We start from the raw sequence: 15246 nt of genomic DNA on the forward strand, positions 1-15246 counted from the left end.
GGCAGTGCTGGGGATCCTAATTTAGAACAGCCTGCCCCAGGCAATAGGAAAGTCATTTGTCCCTGTGGGCCACTTCCCAATCTGGCACACGGGGGGTTTGAGCCAGCCCTAAGCTCTGTCTAGTTTGCCATCTTAATTTATATATTCCATCCATGTGCTGACTCTCCTGCCCCACCCCCCTTCTAAGTGATTCTAATTAAAAAACACACTGGAGGATCCTTATGGGATCTGAAAGCTGCTGGGATGCTCTCTTTGATCTCCCATCTGAACCATGGACAGTCTATTGTTTCAAATTCTCCCCCAGCGCTCTAGTTGACAATTATTGGCATTTCAGAGCCTGGAGATTGCAGTAAGATGCCTCACAGGACTGGCTGCCTAAAAATCCAAAGCAAGCACTCCTTCCAAACATCCCTCCCCACCCCCAACCCCCCCAAAAAACACTGAAAAGGAAAAGAAATCGAGTGCTTTATAAACAGCTGCCAATTTGTTAATAAGACGCTAGAGCTGGTTAGAATTTTAAAGATACTGAAGGCATCTTTGGAGTGGCAACTAGCCCTTCCTTCCCCGGACACTAGGCCCCCACCAGCACCCCATAACTCAGCCACTCAGTGCTATTTAAATTCTGCAAAATGCTGCCGTGACCTGTGGAACGTGCGGAATGATGAAGGTGTTTCCTGCCTTGAACTGGGTCAGACTTGGCTGAGGTGCCCTGCGCGTAAAGATGTGAAGCTGTCGAAGGGCAAGTTGGTTTAAGAATCTTTCCTCGGTTTGTGGCCCAGGGAGTAAGAAGGCAGAAAAACCGGGGGGGGGGGGCGGGGGGGAGCGAGAAAGGCGTGCTGGGGAGGTTTGTTTATTTATTTAATATCTGTCACCAAGAGAGAATCGGGAGGACCCATCCCAGGGGCACTGGAGGCGAGATGGGTTTGGAAGTTTGCGAAATGCTTGTGAGCGAAAGCCAGGACCCAGGGCTCTGTGAGCGAGCGGGGTGGGAAGGGCTGGGCGGGCTCCGGGGAGGCGGGGAGGAGGGACCCCGGCGGGAGGCGGGGGGAGCTCAGTATAAAAGGCACCGGGCGTGCGGCGCGCCCGCCACTCCGAGCCACTTCTGCGAGGCGGGAGCCTTAGCTGTACCCAGAGGGAGGGAGAGGCGCGCGGTCGCCCTGCAGGGATCCGAGCCCACCGTCGGACCCAGTCTGCTCCTGCATCGGAGGCGAGGAACCCGCGCCCTCCGCCCGACCCGAGCCGAGCCCTTTCGCTCGCCAGCGCACCCCTGCGAGGCATGAACGGCGCGCGGGAGCCCGAGGCTGCAGAGCGGTCATGAGGCGGCGCCCCGGGAACGGCGGCTGTGCGTCGGCGGCCCCCAGGTGCCCTCCGGGCGCGGCGCCTCCGGGATGAGTCCCCCGACCCGCGGCCGCCAGAGCTGAGATTGACCGCAGTGCCCCACCTGCGTCTGCGCGCCTGAGCCGCGAGCACCGGGCCCCCAGTTCACCGCCGCGACACCTGCGCCCCGGACCAGACCCGCGCCGGAGAAGCCGAGTCGCCTCCCTCCCCAGGCTCTGCGGGGAGACGCGGGCGCGTGAGCGGCGCGCACCGTCCGGGAGCGAGTGTCAAGATCCTTCCGGGACAGCGCTTACCATCCCCTCTCCCAGGCGCTCCGGCTCCGGGCGGGGGCGCACAGTCTCAGACAGACACCCGGCCCGGCCTGCGCCCCCTCCGTCCTCCATCCCCACAACTCCAACTCCACTTTGTCAATAAAGGTTCCTAAACTCGCTCAGGCACCCCCACCCTCCCACAGCCCCGACCTGCCGTGCGCACGAGGGCCGTGCCCTCGCCGGCCACGGCGACTTCGGCAGCGGGGGCGCGCGCTCGGCACACCCCGCAGGCGGACGCGGACGCCGGAGGGGCGCCCAAGTCACCTCCGCGTAGTGACAGCCCCGCGGGCCCGGGACCCCCGTCTGGAGCCGGCTCACCCTAGCGCCCGTCCCGCGTCCCGAAGTAGCCCAGGGAGGAGGGGAGGTGGCTCGTCGGGTGAGTGGCTCGGGGCGGGGGAGCCGAGCGTGGAGGTAGCTCCGGGCCGCCGCTGAAGCCCTCCGCCTCCTCCGCCTCCGCCTCCTCCTGCTCCCCGCGCTCCTCTGGCGGCCGCTCCCGCTCCAGCTGCGGCGCCGCGGCCACATCTGGGGCGCCCATGTGCGCTCGGGGGCTCGGCTGCGCCCGCCCCGCCGCCGCCCCCGCTGCCCCCTGCCCGCAGGGTGGCCCCCGGCCCGGCGCGGGTCCGGGGCAGCCCCCTGGCCGCGCCGCCGCCGGGAAGCGCCGGGGTGCGCCCCGCAGCCGGCTTGGACGCCCCGGGCCCCGCCGTGGCTCCGCCGTGGGGCGGCGGCGGCGGCGGCGGCGGCTCCCGCTCCCCCGGCCCTGCGCGCCCCGCCGCGCCCAGCGCCAGCCCCGCGGGCCCGGGGAGCGGGGCCCCGGCGGGGGCCGAGGCGGGAGCCGCGCCGCCCGGCTCCGCAGCCCCGACTCCTCCTCCCCCGGCGCCACCGCCGGCGCCGCCCGCCGCGCCGGGTCCTAAAGCCGCGCGTCTCAAGAGGATGGTTCGCCTGGCGGCCGAGCTGCTGCTGCTGCTGGGACTGCTGCTGCTCACGCTGCACATAACGGTGCTGCGCGGGACCGGCGCCGCCGACGCGCCCGACGCCGCCGCGGGCAACGCCAGCCGGACCCCGCTGCAGGTGAGCGCGGGGCCGGGCGGGGCGCGCGGGGCCGGGGACGCGGGTGGCGCGGCGCGGAGCTCGGCGGGCCCCCGCCCCGCCCGAGAGCAGCTGTTTTGGCAGCGGTTTTGCCGGGGCCACCCGTCTCAGGCGGAGGCGGAGCGGGGCGACGCGTCGGGAGGCTGGGCTTGGCGCGGGGTCGGGCGGGCGCGCTCCCCCAGGTCCGCCGCGGGTCGGACCCCGGGGGCGCGAGGCGCGCGGCGGGCGGAGGAAGCGTGCGGCGCGCACGTGTTTGCTCTGGGGTGCCGCCAGGCTTCGGTCGCCCGGTGGAGGCCGAGTAATACTACACCCGGGAGGGGAGGGGGTCGAGGGTTGCGCAAGGAGACCTGATCGGATAATATCCCCAAACTGGGTTTGGGCGCAGGAGCCCGGCGAGCCTGCGCCTTCAGAGAGCAGTGCCAAAGGTCAGGAAATAATTTCCCACGGAGAGTGGCCAGACGTCCTCTCTCGCCCCACGCGGTCCCGGTGCCTCCGGTGTCCCGCGTGGGCCTCACCCGAGGCTCCAGAGCGCGCTCTTGGGCAAGGGGAGGGCGCGGAGTCAAGGCACCTGCCGGGCTTTGGGGCTGGGGTTACTGCTCTGCCCCTTGAGAATGGGGTTCTAACGATCGAGTTTAGCTCGGAGCCCCGGGAGGGGAGGTGGGGGTCGCGCCGGGGGAGTGGGCGTCATGCAGAAAGTGAGTTTCGTCTTCCCAGGTAAGGGTCTCCCGCGGCTACCGTGGAAAGCGCTTTTCCTTGCGCCCTGGGGTGGGGCCGCTGTCAGCTTGGGGCTTAGGTAATAGTCCGCAGGGATTTTCTCAGAAAGCAGCGGGAATTCTCTGGCTCCTAAAATCTCCGCCTCAAATTAGCCCTTGTAACACTGGTTGCTTTGCTGTGTCGAGATAAGTATTATTTATTGTTTCTAAAGGGTTTTACAATCACTGTCTCATTCATTTTCTGTCTGTGTAATTTGTTGCGGAAAAACTATACTCTCAAGGAGAGAATTCACTTCAACACTTAAAACAGTGTTTACCATGCTACCGTTTTTAAGTGCTTTGCAAAATTTAACTGACTTAATGAGGTACTATATTGTTAATATCTCCCCTTTACAGATGAAAAAAAATAAATAAATGAGGCACAGAGAGGTTAAGAAACTTGCCAGGGTTCGCACATTCCAAACCCTTGATGAATTACACCGTTTTCTCTCTGCCAGGGTGTTACAGACTAAAGCAAGGTGACCCTTGCAAACATGCAAAACCAGGAATGGAAACGCATACACCCCAGAGCCTAAAGTTCTCTTAATTTGGGGACATTTCTGAAAATGTCCTAAGTTTGTGAGGTCCTCGCACCTTCCCCTGTGGGCAGGTACGGGGACAGACTGATGGGATTCCTCTGGGGAAACGGAAGACACTGCCATTCTGTGGGACTGTGGTGCACCCACCGGTCGTGTAGGGGTAATTCTTAATATCTTCAAGATTTCTGGAAGTCATATTTCATACATGATGCCTTCTTTCCTCGTGGACTCGTGAAAAGCTGCAAAAGTGATGTTCTGTGGAAAAGTAAATTTGGCAGATTTTTTAATGAGGTGCTTGCTATCATTAGAAGAACCCGGGGCGGCCTGTTCTGCCTCAACAGTAAGGTAATGAGAGAAGCAGCTGGTGGGAGGGGCAGCTGCAAAGGGGAAGTGGGTCACATTCTCCAAAGCACCTCCTGCTGAAAAAGGGCCCCAGGAGAGCCGGAGAAACGCGGTGTTTAGGAAGAGCAGTGCTCCCAGGGGTAACGGGGTCCCAAGGAGCTGCTGCTCCTCCAGCTTCAGTTTATCTTCTGGCAGCGTCTGGTTGTTATGTCCACTCGTTGCGCTTCTCCGGGCGGAATGATGAGTTTAACAGCTTAGTTCATAATTTTACTCTCTTTTGTAATTTGTTATTATAAAAGTTTTACAGTCTTCCTGACTAGCGTTATTTCATTGGCCCTCTGACTCCCCGAAGGTATTACGATTCAAATGGAGAATGTATGTTCCGCCAAGTAAGGAGTTCTGCAGAAGACATTTATGAGCCTGTTGTTTTCAGGCCCTAGGAAGTAAATTCACTAGTAGCAGGTGTATTTGAGAACAAAACTGCGGGTGATGTGTTCTTTCCGTTTACTGGACATTTTTAACCTATCAGAAGCTCCACTTAAGTGTATTGGCTCCGCGTCATCTTAAGCTGCTAAAATCATTCTTCGCAACTGGAAAATTAACTCTTATACTACATTATTTTTGGTTATCTCTGCTTAAAACAATGACACCCAATAAAAGAGTAGTGAGAATAGCAACCGTAATAGCTAAGGTTTGTAAAATGCCTTCGTGTGTCAGACGCTGCTCTTAGCACTTTAAATATTTTAACGTCTTAAATCTTTGCAGAAATCCCACATGAATCAGGCACTATGGTTATCCCTGATTCAAATGAAAAAAAGTGAGGTTAAGTAACCTGCCCCAAGTTGCACAGCTAGAAGCTGCTTAATTTGTTTTTATTTTATAGTGTAAAAGTCTTTGAAGAATATTTGTATTCTAAGTTCTTGGAAAAGTCATCATGCTGACTACGAGAGAGAAAGCCTTCTAAGAATTTACATTTGACAGCTTTATTGTGTCGAATAGGAACATATATGTATATATACATACATTGATACATCACATATACCTACATGCATGTAAAACACACACACACATATATATAAACATGACCTAACATGATTTTTTTGGTAGTTTAAAGCATACTTGGGGATAGATTTTTTTGACTCTGTGACTGGAGGTATGCTGTTATGAGGTGGCGGTAAAATGCTTTGAGCCCACTCTCTCTATTGGATATGTGGCTCATGAAAATAATGATGTTAGTCTTTGTACTGTTTTCAGTATTTTAAAATATCTAATAGGAAATTATACAGTTGTTTGCAACAGCTCCAAAAAATGGACAGAGACATCAACTTTTTTCACTTTTGAATGAAATCTTATCTCCTCATTGAAGTAAGTTTGGCTCCTGATGATCAGATACGTAGATTAGTTCTTTCATATGTCTTTAATTTATAATAGTAGAAAAACAATTATATGTAATAAAAGCAGCCTGAAAGACAGAACATCCCAAAATATATAACCCATAGGTAATAATAATAACAATAATAGCATCTCTTTTACTTGAAATTCAACTAAGTGCATCTCTACTAAATCTCAGTCAGGTTTAGAACCATGAATTTCTATGGATTTTAAATAGTAAAGCTAGAACACATTAAGACAGTGACATTGAGGCAAGTATTATAAAACATCAAATTGGTTATTTTTACAGTAACATTAGAGCATACCAAACTCTGAAATGAAACTCAATGTCTTGGTTCTCTGCCTCCTAACTACATCTAACTACTTCCTCTCCTTTATCCCTCTACTTGCATTTAGTAAACCAGCTTAGCTTCTTGTACTCACTGCTTCTCTGGATTCAAGAGTTCATCTGAGCTATTTATAGCAGTAAAAGCAAAAGAAACATTATTTGTACTTAATACAAGTAAGGCTCCTTACGGGATAGATAGTATCTATATACCCATTTCATAGATGAGGAAATTGAGGCCTGGAGAGATCTGAGTAACAGCTGTGGTGGGGCAGACCCAGGATTCGGACCCAGGCAGGCTGACCATGGAGCCCAAGTTCTGGTTTGAGCCCATCAACGAGACTCCTCCATCTCTGACTCAAGTCAACAGCCATTGTGTTTCTTGTTTCGTGACTTGCCTGCCCGTTTTCCAGGAAGGCCGTTTGCTCTTATCCCTGCAGTTCTTTATAAATTATGGATAACTGCCCCACTTAGCTATTGCTGTACATAATAAACCGCCCCAAAACTTAGTGGCTTAAGAGCTCTTTTATTTGCTCATGAGTTTGTGTGTCAGCAACCTCTCTGGACTCACCTGGGCGGTTCTGCTGATCTCGCCTAGGATTACTCATATGGCAACAGCCTTCTGTTGGCTTGGCGTGAGCTAGATGGTCCAAGATGACCTCATATGTCTGATGGTTGGTGCTGGCTGTCACCTTGGCTCCGTCTCCATATAGTCTTTAATCCTCAAAGAGGATTCTGCCACATGTCTTTACACGGTGGACTCAGAGCAGCAAGAGACTAAAAGCAGAAGTCGGAAGGCCTCTTGATGAACTTGCACAATGTCACTTCAGCCGCATTCTTTTGGCCAAACAAATCGCTGGGTCAGCTCGGATTCTAGGGGGTGGAAATAGACTCCTCCTGATGGCAGGACCAGCAAAGTAACACTGCAGAGCAGCATGTGCACGGGGGTGGGAGGGGTTGCTGCGGCCAGCTCTGCAGATTATCTACCATACTGACCTTTTGTCTCACGGACTTTGTAAATGTTTGGACCAACCTCTCGCTCATCTTTTAACATTGTTCGTGCTGCCTTTGGCCATGGAGCAACTTTCCGTTTTAAACGTAATCAACTCTGAATCCTTTCCCTTATGACTTTTGGCTTTCTTGCTTTATTTTAGAAAGTTTCCCTCAAAGAAAGGTTGTCCAAATCTTTAAATATATTTTGTTCTAACGCTTTTAATTTTATTTATTTACTTTTGTTTGCTTAAGGCTACAGTCTGCTTTGAAGTTGTTTGTGGGTGTAAGGCTTAAGATAAAGATACAACTTTGTTTTCCATCCAAGTGAACAGCCACCTGTCCTGTTATATTTCTTAAATACTTCATTCTGTGTTCGTGGATACAAATAACACTTTTATCACATACTAAAATTTTCACTTGCACATAAGTCTGTTTCTTGGCCCTGATTTATCTATTCATTTACCGACACCATACTAGCTTCATTTTATGTAGTTTCGTAAAATGTTTTATTATGGCAAATTTCCTTTCATTTAGAAAAATCTTTCTTAAAATATTTCATAAAATGTCTTCTTTCAAACAGACTTTAGAATTACTTTTTAAATTCATTGAGATTTTAATGGGAATTGTTTTATGTATTTTTTGATTGAAAGAGTTGAGAATTTGTTTTGAAGATGAAAAAGGAATTACTGTAGTGTTGTAACAGTGATCTAACACACCAAAAATAATGTCATTGTTTTACCACTTTCTTTAAAATTATGATTTAGGTAAGACGATACAAGATCCCTTAAACGGTCCTCAGTTTTCAATTGTTTTCGTGTCGCTGCTCTGGTTGGGTGTTTTCTGCTGCGACGTCTTGCGAATCACTGATCCTCTGCCTCATCCAACTGACTGTTTTTGAATTTTGTAATGCTTCCATTCAGGACATGGTACAGAAATCTATTTATTTCCCGAGGAAAGTTTTATAGCTCTCACCGTCATTCTTCACGTTTCTTTTTACAAGCTACTTTTCAGGTTTGGTTACGGTGGATAGGGTTTTGTTTCCTGTTACATTCCCCAGTTTGTTAGCTCTGCAGTCTGGGAAAGCTGTACTGAGTGACTAGTCCGTGCTTCCAGTTTCCTTGGCGAGTGCCTGAGAGCCAGCGGTAGTCATGAGCGGGTCGCCGCCCTCTTTTCAAAAAACATCTCTTGCGGGACTCGAAGGCTATTATTTAGCAGTTCCTGTCTCTTCCAGGTTTGACCATCTCAGTTTCTTTAACTTGTCTTCATTGGTCTTATCTTACAACGTGTTAGTGGTTTCTGTGGTTCTCTTGTTTCTTTCTCACCTTCGGAGAACGCCTTTTCTTTTGCAACCCGTGGCTGGGGATTTTATGACTTACAAAGAAAAGAATGGTGCCGAAGCCCCTTTCTTCAGGGATGGCTAAGAGTGTCCCTCTGTCTGTACTCATCTCCTGAAAGAGAGACGATTATTTAGGGGATGGGACCAGGGCATCAGTTTAAGGCCCGGGATTATATGCGGTGAGTTTAAGAAACAGCAAGAGAATGTGCTCTTGGAAAAAGCAGATCTCATTTTACGTTATATTTAAACCTTGTGTGTACTCCCTTTCCAAAAGAACTTCATAAGAAGCCACGAACATAAAAGACCTAAAGCTTAACTTGTTTCTTTCTGGGACATATCAGCCCAGAGGTTAGGTGGAGCGCCATGCTAATGTCACCATGCTGGTGCCCAGCAGTGGGGCTGAGTGCTCACTCACTGCCGTCCGGAGTCACTGGCTCGATGACATGACCTAGGGCCTTTTCCCTTCTCTGCCTTCTTTCCCCCTCCCCTGCCTGCTTCCTGGGCTCGTTTCCCAGGTAAATGACTTGGTCTTTGTCTCAGATGTTTGCTTTTGGGAGAACCTGAGCAAAATGCAGCTCTGCTGGGCCAGCCGGCGTGGCCCAGTGGCTGAGCTTCGACCTGTGAACCAGGAGGTCACGGTTGGATTCCCCGCCAGGGCACAAGCTAGGGTCGCCGGGGGCGTGCAGGAGGCAGCGGACCAATGACTCTCTCATCATTGATGTTTCTCTCTCTCTCTCCCTCTCTCTGAAATCAATAAAAACATATTCTTTTAAAACAGGAAAACAGCCTTTAAAAAACAAACAAAAACACGAAGCACTGCTCAAACCTAAGTCACAGGGGTAGCGATGACTTCTACGGGTGGTGACGGTGTGGGCACGGTAAGAGGCAGAGTTCCCGTAGGGCACCTGCTGTCGCTGCTTGTCGTTCACCAGGTTGAAGTCTGTTAGCCCCAGGGAGGCCTGTGCTGTGGGCAGCAATGGAATCAGGCCACACCGGGCCCCCCAGAGCAGCTGGGGATAGGGGAATTCCAAAATTTTAGAAATGGGAAAGTCAGGCCTAGGCAAAGCCTCCACGTTTTCTGGTGTTTGGAGAGCTAACTGGTCGTCTTTCTCCTGAGAGCCTGACCCTGTGCTTGTTTGCTGTCTTAGGTGGGGGGATGAGCTGCAATGGGAAGTCACGAAGGTGTGTGGGATTGTCATCTGATGCCTGGAAGAGGCAGAGGCCAAGGTGCCTTGATAAATATAGCTTTACATCAACTCCCCAAGCCCAGGCCAGCATGTGTCACTGGAGAGTTGTCTCTGAAAACTGAGTAGAAGTAAAAACAGGAGGTTAACTACCCCTTCTTCCTGTTAGCCTGACCCATGCACATTTTAGTAAACCGAGTCATCTTTCACAGAGCACGCTCGGTGACTGCCGTACCTCTGTGAGGGAGCAACATCCCTCCCCCCTGGAAAAGGCAGTGCTGCAGGGCCCACGGAACGGGAGAGTTCTGTCTTCAAGTTTGGGACCTGGGGCTGCTGGACCCATAGTTTGGGGCACCCCAATCCCCCGATGTGGGACCTGAAAAAGGGAAGGAAGACTGTGAGTGCAGTAAACGGCTTCCTGTGGACACTACATCTCTATTTTCAAAAATAACAAGGTGGGGCTGGAATCTATATGAAGGATGCAGGTGCCGGGAAGCTGGAAATGATACCATAGGCCACCGGGTGTTAACTTACTCCCTCAGGCATCCAGATAGAATATTCATGCCAAGGCCAATGAGATAAATAAAAAACATGCCTTGGCTCCCAGCCACCTCGTGGCGATAGAGGTGGGAAGAAAATGAGAGGAAAGTGGCAGTGTGTTATTATTTTTTTATTGCAGCTTTATTGAGCTGTAACTGGCACACATGGAACTGGAATTACGTATTTACAGTGAACAATCTGATGAGATCTGATGAGTTTGACATTTGTGGAACCATCAGCACCATCAAGATGTTGAATAAATCTACCTCCGAAAGCTTCCCGTGCTCCTCTGTGATTCCTCCCTCATTCTCTGGGCCACCACGACCTGCCTTCTATTACTCTAGATTAGGTCTTGTATTTACTAGATTTTTATATAAGCAGAGTCATGCTCACTATAATGATTTTGAGAGATTCATCCATGTTGTTCTGAGCATAAAGAGTTTGACCCTTTTATTTTCAATTAGTATGCCATTGCATGCAATTACAATATGCATATCCATTGAAGCACATTTAGGCTGTGTTCAGATTTGGCCCTATTAAAATAAAGGTGCTAGGGACATTCAGGTATGAGTCTCTGCATAAACATATGCTTTCATTTCTCTTGTGTGAATACTTATGAGCAGAGCGGCTGGTCAGATGGCAGATGTATGTTTAGCTTATTAGAAAATGATGGCAATCTTTTTAAGGTACTCGCATAACATGTTTAGAATCTACAAGAAACCAGGGACATCAGTGAAAAACTTCAGAGAATTTGGAAGTTGAATCCCAGGATGATACCTTCCTACAGTTAAAATAAAGGTGTGTGATCTGCAATAGAGTATGAAAAACTGAAAGGAAGAGAGAAGGTACTGTCTCTGTGGAAAGAGTTTTCCTGTTTTTGTTAGGATGCCCAAAGTACAAATATCTCATGGGGCTCAATTCTGTAGGCGATGGTGGTCATGGTGATAGTGGAAGGAAAGTTAGGTGCTGGGTAAGAAGATAAGTTGGAAAAGTGTCCCAGCAGAAGACTCAGCTTCCTCCATAAGCTCCTTTTCCCCATGCCCTACCTGACTGGAAATTAAGGAAACTAGATATAGATGTATCTCCTGCTTGGGGACTCAGTTACGTTGTAACTTGGAAATATGGTATTGGTTAGGAGCCCAAAATGAATTGGAAGTCAAGTTTGGTACTGGGCACCTTCAATTTCCAGGAAATAGAAAGGACAAAAATTAAAAGGGGGACATCTCGTTAGGTCTAACTTAAGGTGGCCCACCCACTGCCCCGATGTTTGCCAAGTGCAGTCGTGGCCCAGAGATACCTGACAGGTGAGAAGCTCAGGAGGACTTCTCTGCCCTTGTAGCCAGCGTGTAGCCTGTGGAGCAGCAGTGGCAGCAAGTCTTGGGGGCTCCTTAGAAAAGAGAATCTCAGGCCCCACCCAGAGCCACTGAGTCAGGATCTGCATTTTAACAAGGGCCCCAGGTTAATCATACACACAACACAGAAGCACTGGTCAAGATGCATGCTTTTCTTGCAAGTTGCAAGTCTCAGAAAGCACTTAATACACGTCAGGTATTGTTTAGCTATTGCCCAATTACGCTGCATGGCAAATTACCCCAAAACTCAGCGGCCTGTAACAATAAGCATGTATTCTCACACTCGTAGGTCTGTGGGTTGGCTAGGGTTCAGTAGATCTAGGCAGGCTAGCTCCAAGCTGTCGGTTGGGTCTGGGTGTGTTCCATGTGTCTCCCCTACTTCTGTAACCAGCAGGCTACCTGCCATGCATCTCTCTCATGACGATGAAAAGGCACAGAAACGCAGAGGCGAGTCCAAATGGACAGCACACTTCACCCTTTGCTTGGGTCCCCATCAGCCAAAACTAGTCACAAGGCCCAACAGAGTGACCAAAGGCATGGGCTGTGGATTTGTGTCAATTTCACTTCTGCTTCTCACTTACGTGTGTGCCCTTAGGCAAAATTCTCGTGCTTCTCTCTGTTTCTTGTCCTGTTCAGTAAAATGAGATCGTAATAGCTACATCCCTGGGAGGTTATAATGTTGTGAGGACCATCCTTAGTGCTCAGGAGTGGTTCAGCTCATGGGTGTTGGTATTACAGAGCGGTGTGACCTTGGGCAAGTCATTTCAACTCTGCATTTCATTTTTTATATTTAAGAATAAACATCCTCGTGGGATAATTCTACTAAATTTTGACATTTACCTTCAGAATTGATGATAATGATGATAGAAAAGCTAACACTGAGCATTTATTCTGTGCCAGGAACTGCTGTAAGGACTTGACATGTATTTACGCTTTTAATTTTCCTCATAGCCCAGTGGGGATTATCTCTATTTTGCAGCTGAAGAAACTGAGGCAGAACAATGTCAGGAAATCAAGGTTTAACAACTGATTGTTCTGAGTACCTCACGGAGAGGGAAACGTATCACAGAAGTGATGCAGTCCAGGCTGGTTCCCTGTGGCTGACACGCATTCTGCCTCATGCCAGCCTGAGATGCTTCTACAAAGGCTGTGCTTGGCTTCCTCTCCCCTGAGGGAGAAGGAAAGGATGAGGGCACCTTAAGAGAAGGGCTGGGGAAGCAGCCGGCCTCCTGGTTAATCAGAGTCCCTCTCTCCACCCTGCCTAACCCCCGCTATGCCCCGGCAAGCAGATGACCAATGGATGTGCTGAACATTCCCAGGGGACCCAACCGTTACCTAGGGCTGTGCTGGGGAGCTGTGCAGCCTGGCTCTGGGCCAGAGTCAGGCCGAGGGGAAGGGCAGAGCCCAAAGGATCCTGCCTCTGAGAAATTAGAGCTGGAAAAGGCCACGGATTGCTGTTAGCACAGGACCCTGCTGATCAGAGATTGTTTCTGAGTCAAGATAGGCATGTCCCTCTCTTTCCACCTTCCTTCTGAATGGTCTCCCTTGTGTAGTTTCACAGCTTAAAAATGGTGTGCTCCATGGTGGGGATGGAGCTGTGCCTGCCAGTGTGTTACTCATCACTACAGGGCTGTAACAACTCAAGCCTGCGACCACTTTCACTGACGAAGGGGCACCGGTTCCCACCTTCCTTTCTCAGCCATAACAGGAGAAACAGGACACGCCTGGGGACAGGAGTTCCACAAGCTCTGAGAGCTGGATAGTCCGCTTTTTCATTACTGTTACTGGCCAGGAGAATGTCTTCCTTGTGACTAATCAGACTGTCCCTTTCCTCCCTGAGTCACAAGGTCTTCTGAGGAACAGGTGGAATGTTTTCAGCGCTTTCCGTAGCTGAGAGTAGTCTCACATTTTCTTTTTTATTTATGGCATTACATTATTAATATCTAATCAGCTTGTGGACCACTCTGGTTCCAGATCTTTTCCTGTTCTTCCTGAGTTCCTCGCTGCCCTGTAAGCCCAGGGAATTCCAACCTTTGTTCTGTTTCATTTGTGTCGGGGATGTTCTACAGCGCCCTCTCTCTTCTCTCTGAATCCCAGGTGTTGAGTTGGGACCAGACTTATTTTAACTGTCTTAATAGCTTATTAATTTGGTGATGGTCACAAAATTAAGCACTGACTGGGTAGATAGCTAAAACAGAAAGGATAAAATGACTTTGAAAATGTATCCCTACTAATAATGTGAGATCAGCCTGTTATCCTATCAGAATGGCAAAATAAAAAGAAGGGGAAAAAACTGAAGACACCAAGTATTGGCAAGAATGTGGAGCACCTACAGGGAATGTAAACTGATATGAACACTTTGGAAAATTGTTTTCCCAAAGCAACTGCTGAAATAGAATGTATATATGTACACTCTCACCCAGCAATCCCACCCACCTTGGGTATATACCCAACAGAAGCGTATTCATGTACGCACTCAAAGACCTGGAAAAAAATGCTCATAGCAGCACTATTTAAAATAGCCCCAAACTGGAAATGGCAGAAATGCCATCAACAGTAGAGCAGATAATAATGCAGTAAATGCACATAGTGGGAACCAACAAACGACAATTACAGGCAGCATGTACAACTTCACTAGTGCAATGTTCATGAAAGCAGCCAGGTACAAGAGAGGACATGCATGCGATTCTGTTCCTGTGAAGTTCATAACCAGGAAACACTAATCTATGCTGTCAGAAGATTAGTAAGGACACTGGTCACCCTTGTCAAGGACATGACCAGAAGGGAGTACAGGGGCCATCTGGGGCGCTGATCATGTTCTGCTTCTTGAGCTGAGTGTTGGTTACACAGGTGTGTTCGGTTTGTGAAATCCCACTGAGCTGTCTAGTTACATGTGTGTATTTTTCCATATGTATGTCATCCTTCAATTAAACACAGTAAAGAATGCAGCAGGCAGGGGAGATAGTGCAGGAGAGACAGCTGTTTCGCTGGTGACACAGGCCGCAGCCCTGGAGCCCACTCCCGGTGCTCCCTGATGTGCGCTCCCCTGCACACTGGTCTCCACGTTTCAATGAATGTGGACTAGTTTCGATTATGGGGACCCTCCTCTGCCTCTGAGGCCCAGTGCTATTGTTGCGACATCAAAGACCAACTGCTGGCTGAGATACAGTCCATATGAAAAGAGTGACCAGTAAATTTACTGCTTGACTTCATTCCCTTCAAATGGAACTGGCCCCATGGTCCTCTTTCAAAGCTTAATTGTGGACATATATCTTCTTTATAGGACATTGTGTACAATAAAGAGAAGCAGTAACTTAAATTTTTTAAGAGAATACCTTTGAGAGTGCTGTGAGATGGGCATTCCATCACTGTGGTTACATTTGCCCAAACACTCCTAAAAGTCCAGCCATTGCTCTGAGAGCCTTCTATTCAACATGGTGACTTTTTTAGGCTAATTGAGTTATATTTTTATGCTCCAACCCTTTCCTTAAACTCTGCAAGGTCTTGGGAAAGTTGTTAATGAGAGGTGATCTAGTTCAAACCAGAGGGCCACCTCAATGAAATCAGGCAAAATGGTGAAGTTCATATGCAATTACTCATTAACTTAGTTGGGGTTGCCCTCCATAGAGTAAACATTCGTTAGGGAGGCCAGACTAAGCTCCTGGATCAGTTACATGCAGTCCCCCAATATCTGTGTGCACAGCATTCCTTCACACAGCCCGGGGTGGAAATCTTGGGGAGTTACTGACATTTACA

At 49.6% G+C, this 15246-nt stretch overlaps 1 protein-coding gene across 1 annotated transcript in view; it reads left to right on the plus strand.

Annotated features, from left to right (window-relative positions):
* Positions 1–2541: 2541 nt before the first annotated feature.
* ISM1 (isthmin 1) overlaps positions 2542–15246 on the plus strand; it is a 56061-nt gene continuing 43356 nt past the window's right edge. The window contains exon 1 of the mRNA XM_081148208.1: positions 2542–2717. Within this exon, the coding sequence (XP_081004334.1) occupies positions 2580–2717 (138 nt within the window). The 5' untranslated portion in view covers positions 2542–2579. The remainder of the gene's footprint in view (positions 2718–15246) is intronic.

This window comes from Miniopterus schreibersii, assembly GCF_964146895.1.
Source record: "Miniopterus schreibersii genome assembly, chromosome: 10".
Lineage (NCBI taxonomy): Eukaryota > Metazoa > Chordata > Mammalia > Chiroptera > Miniopteridae > Miniopterus > Miniopterus schreibersii.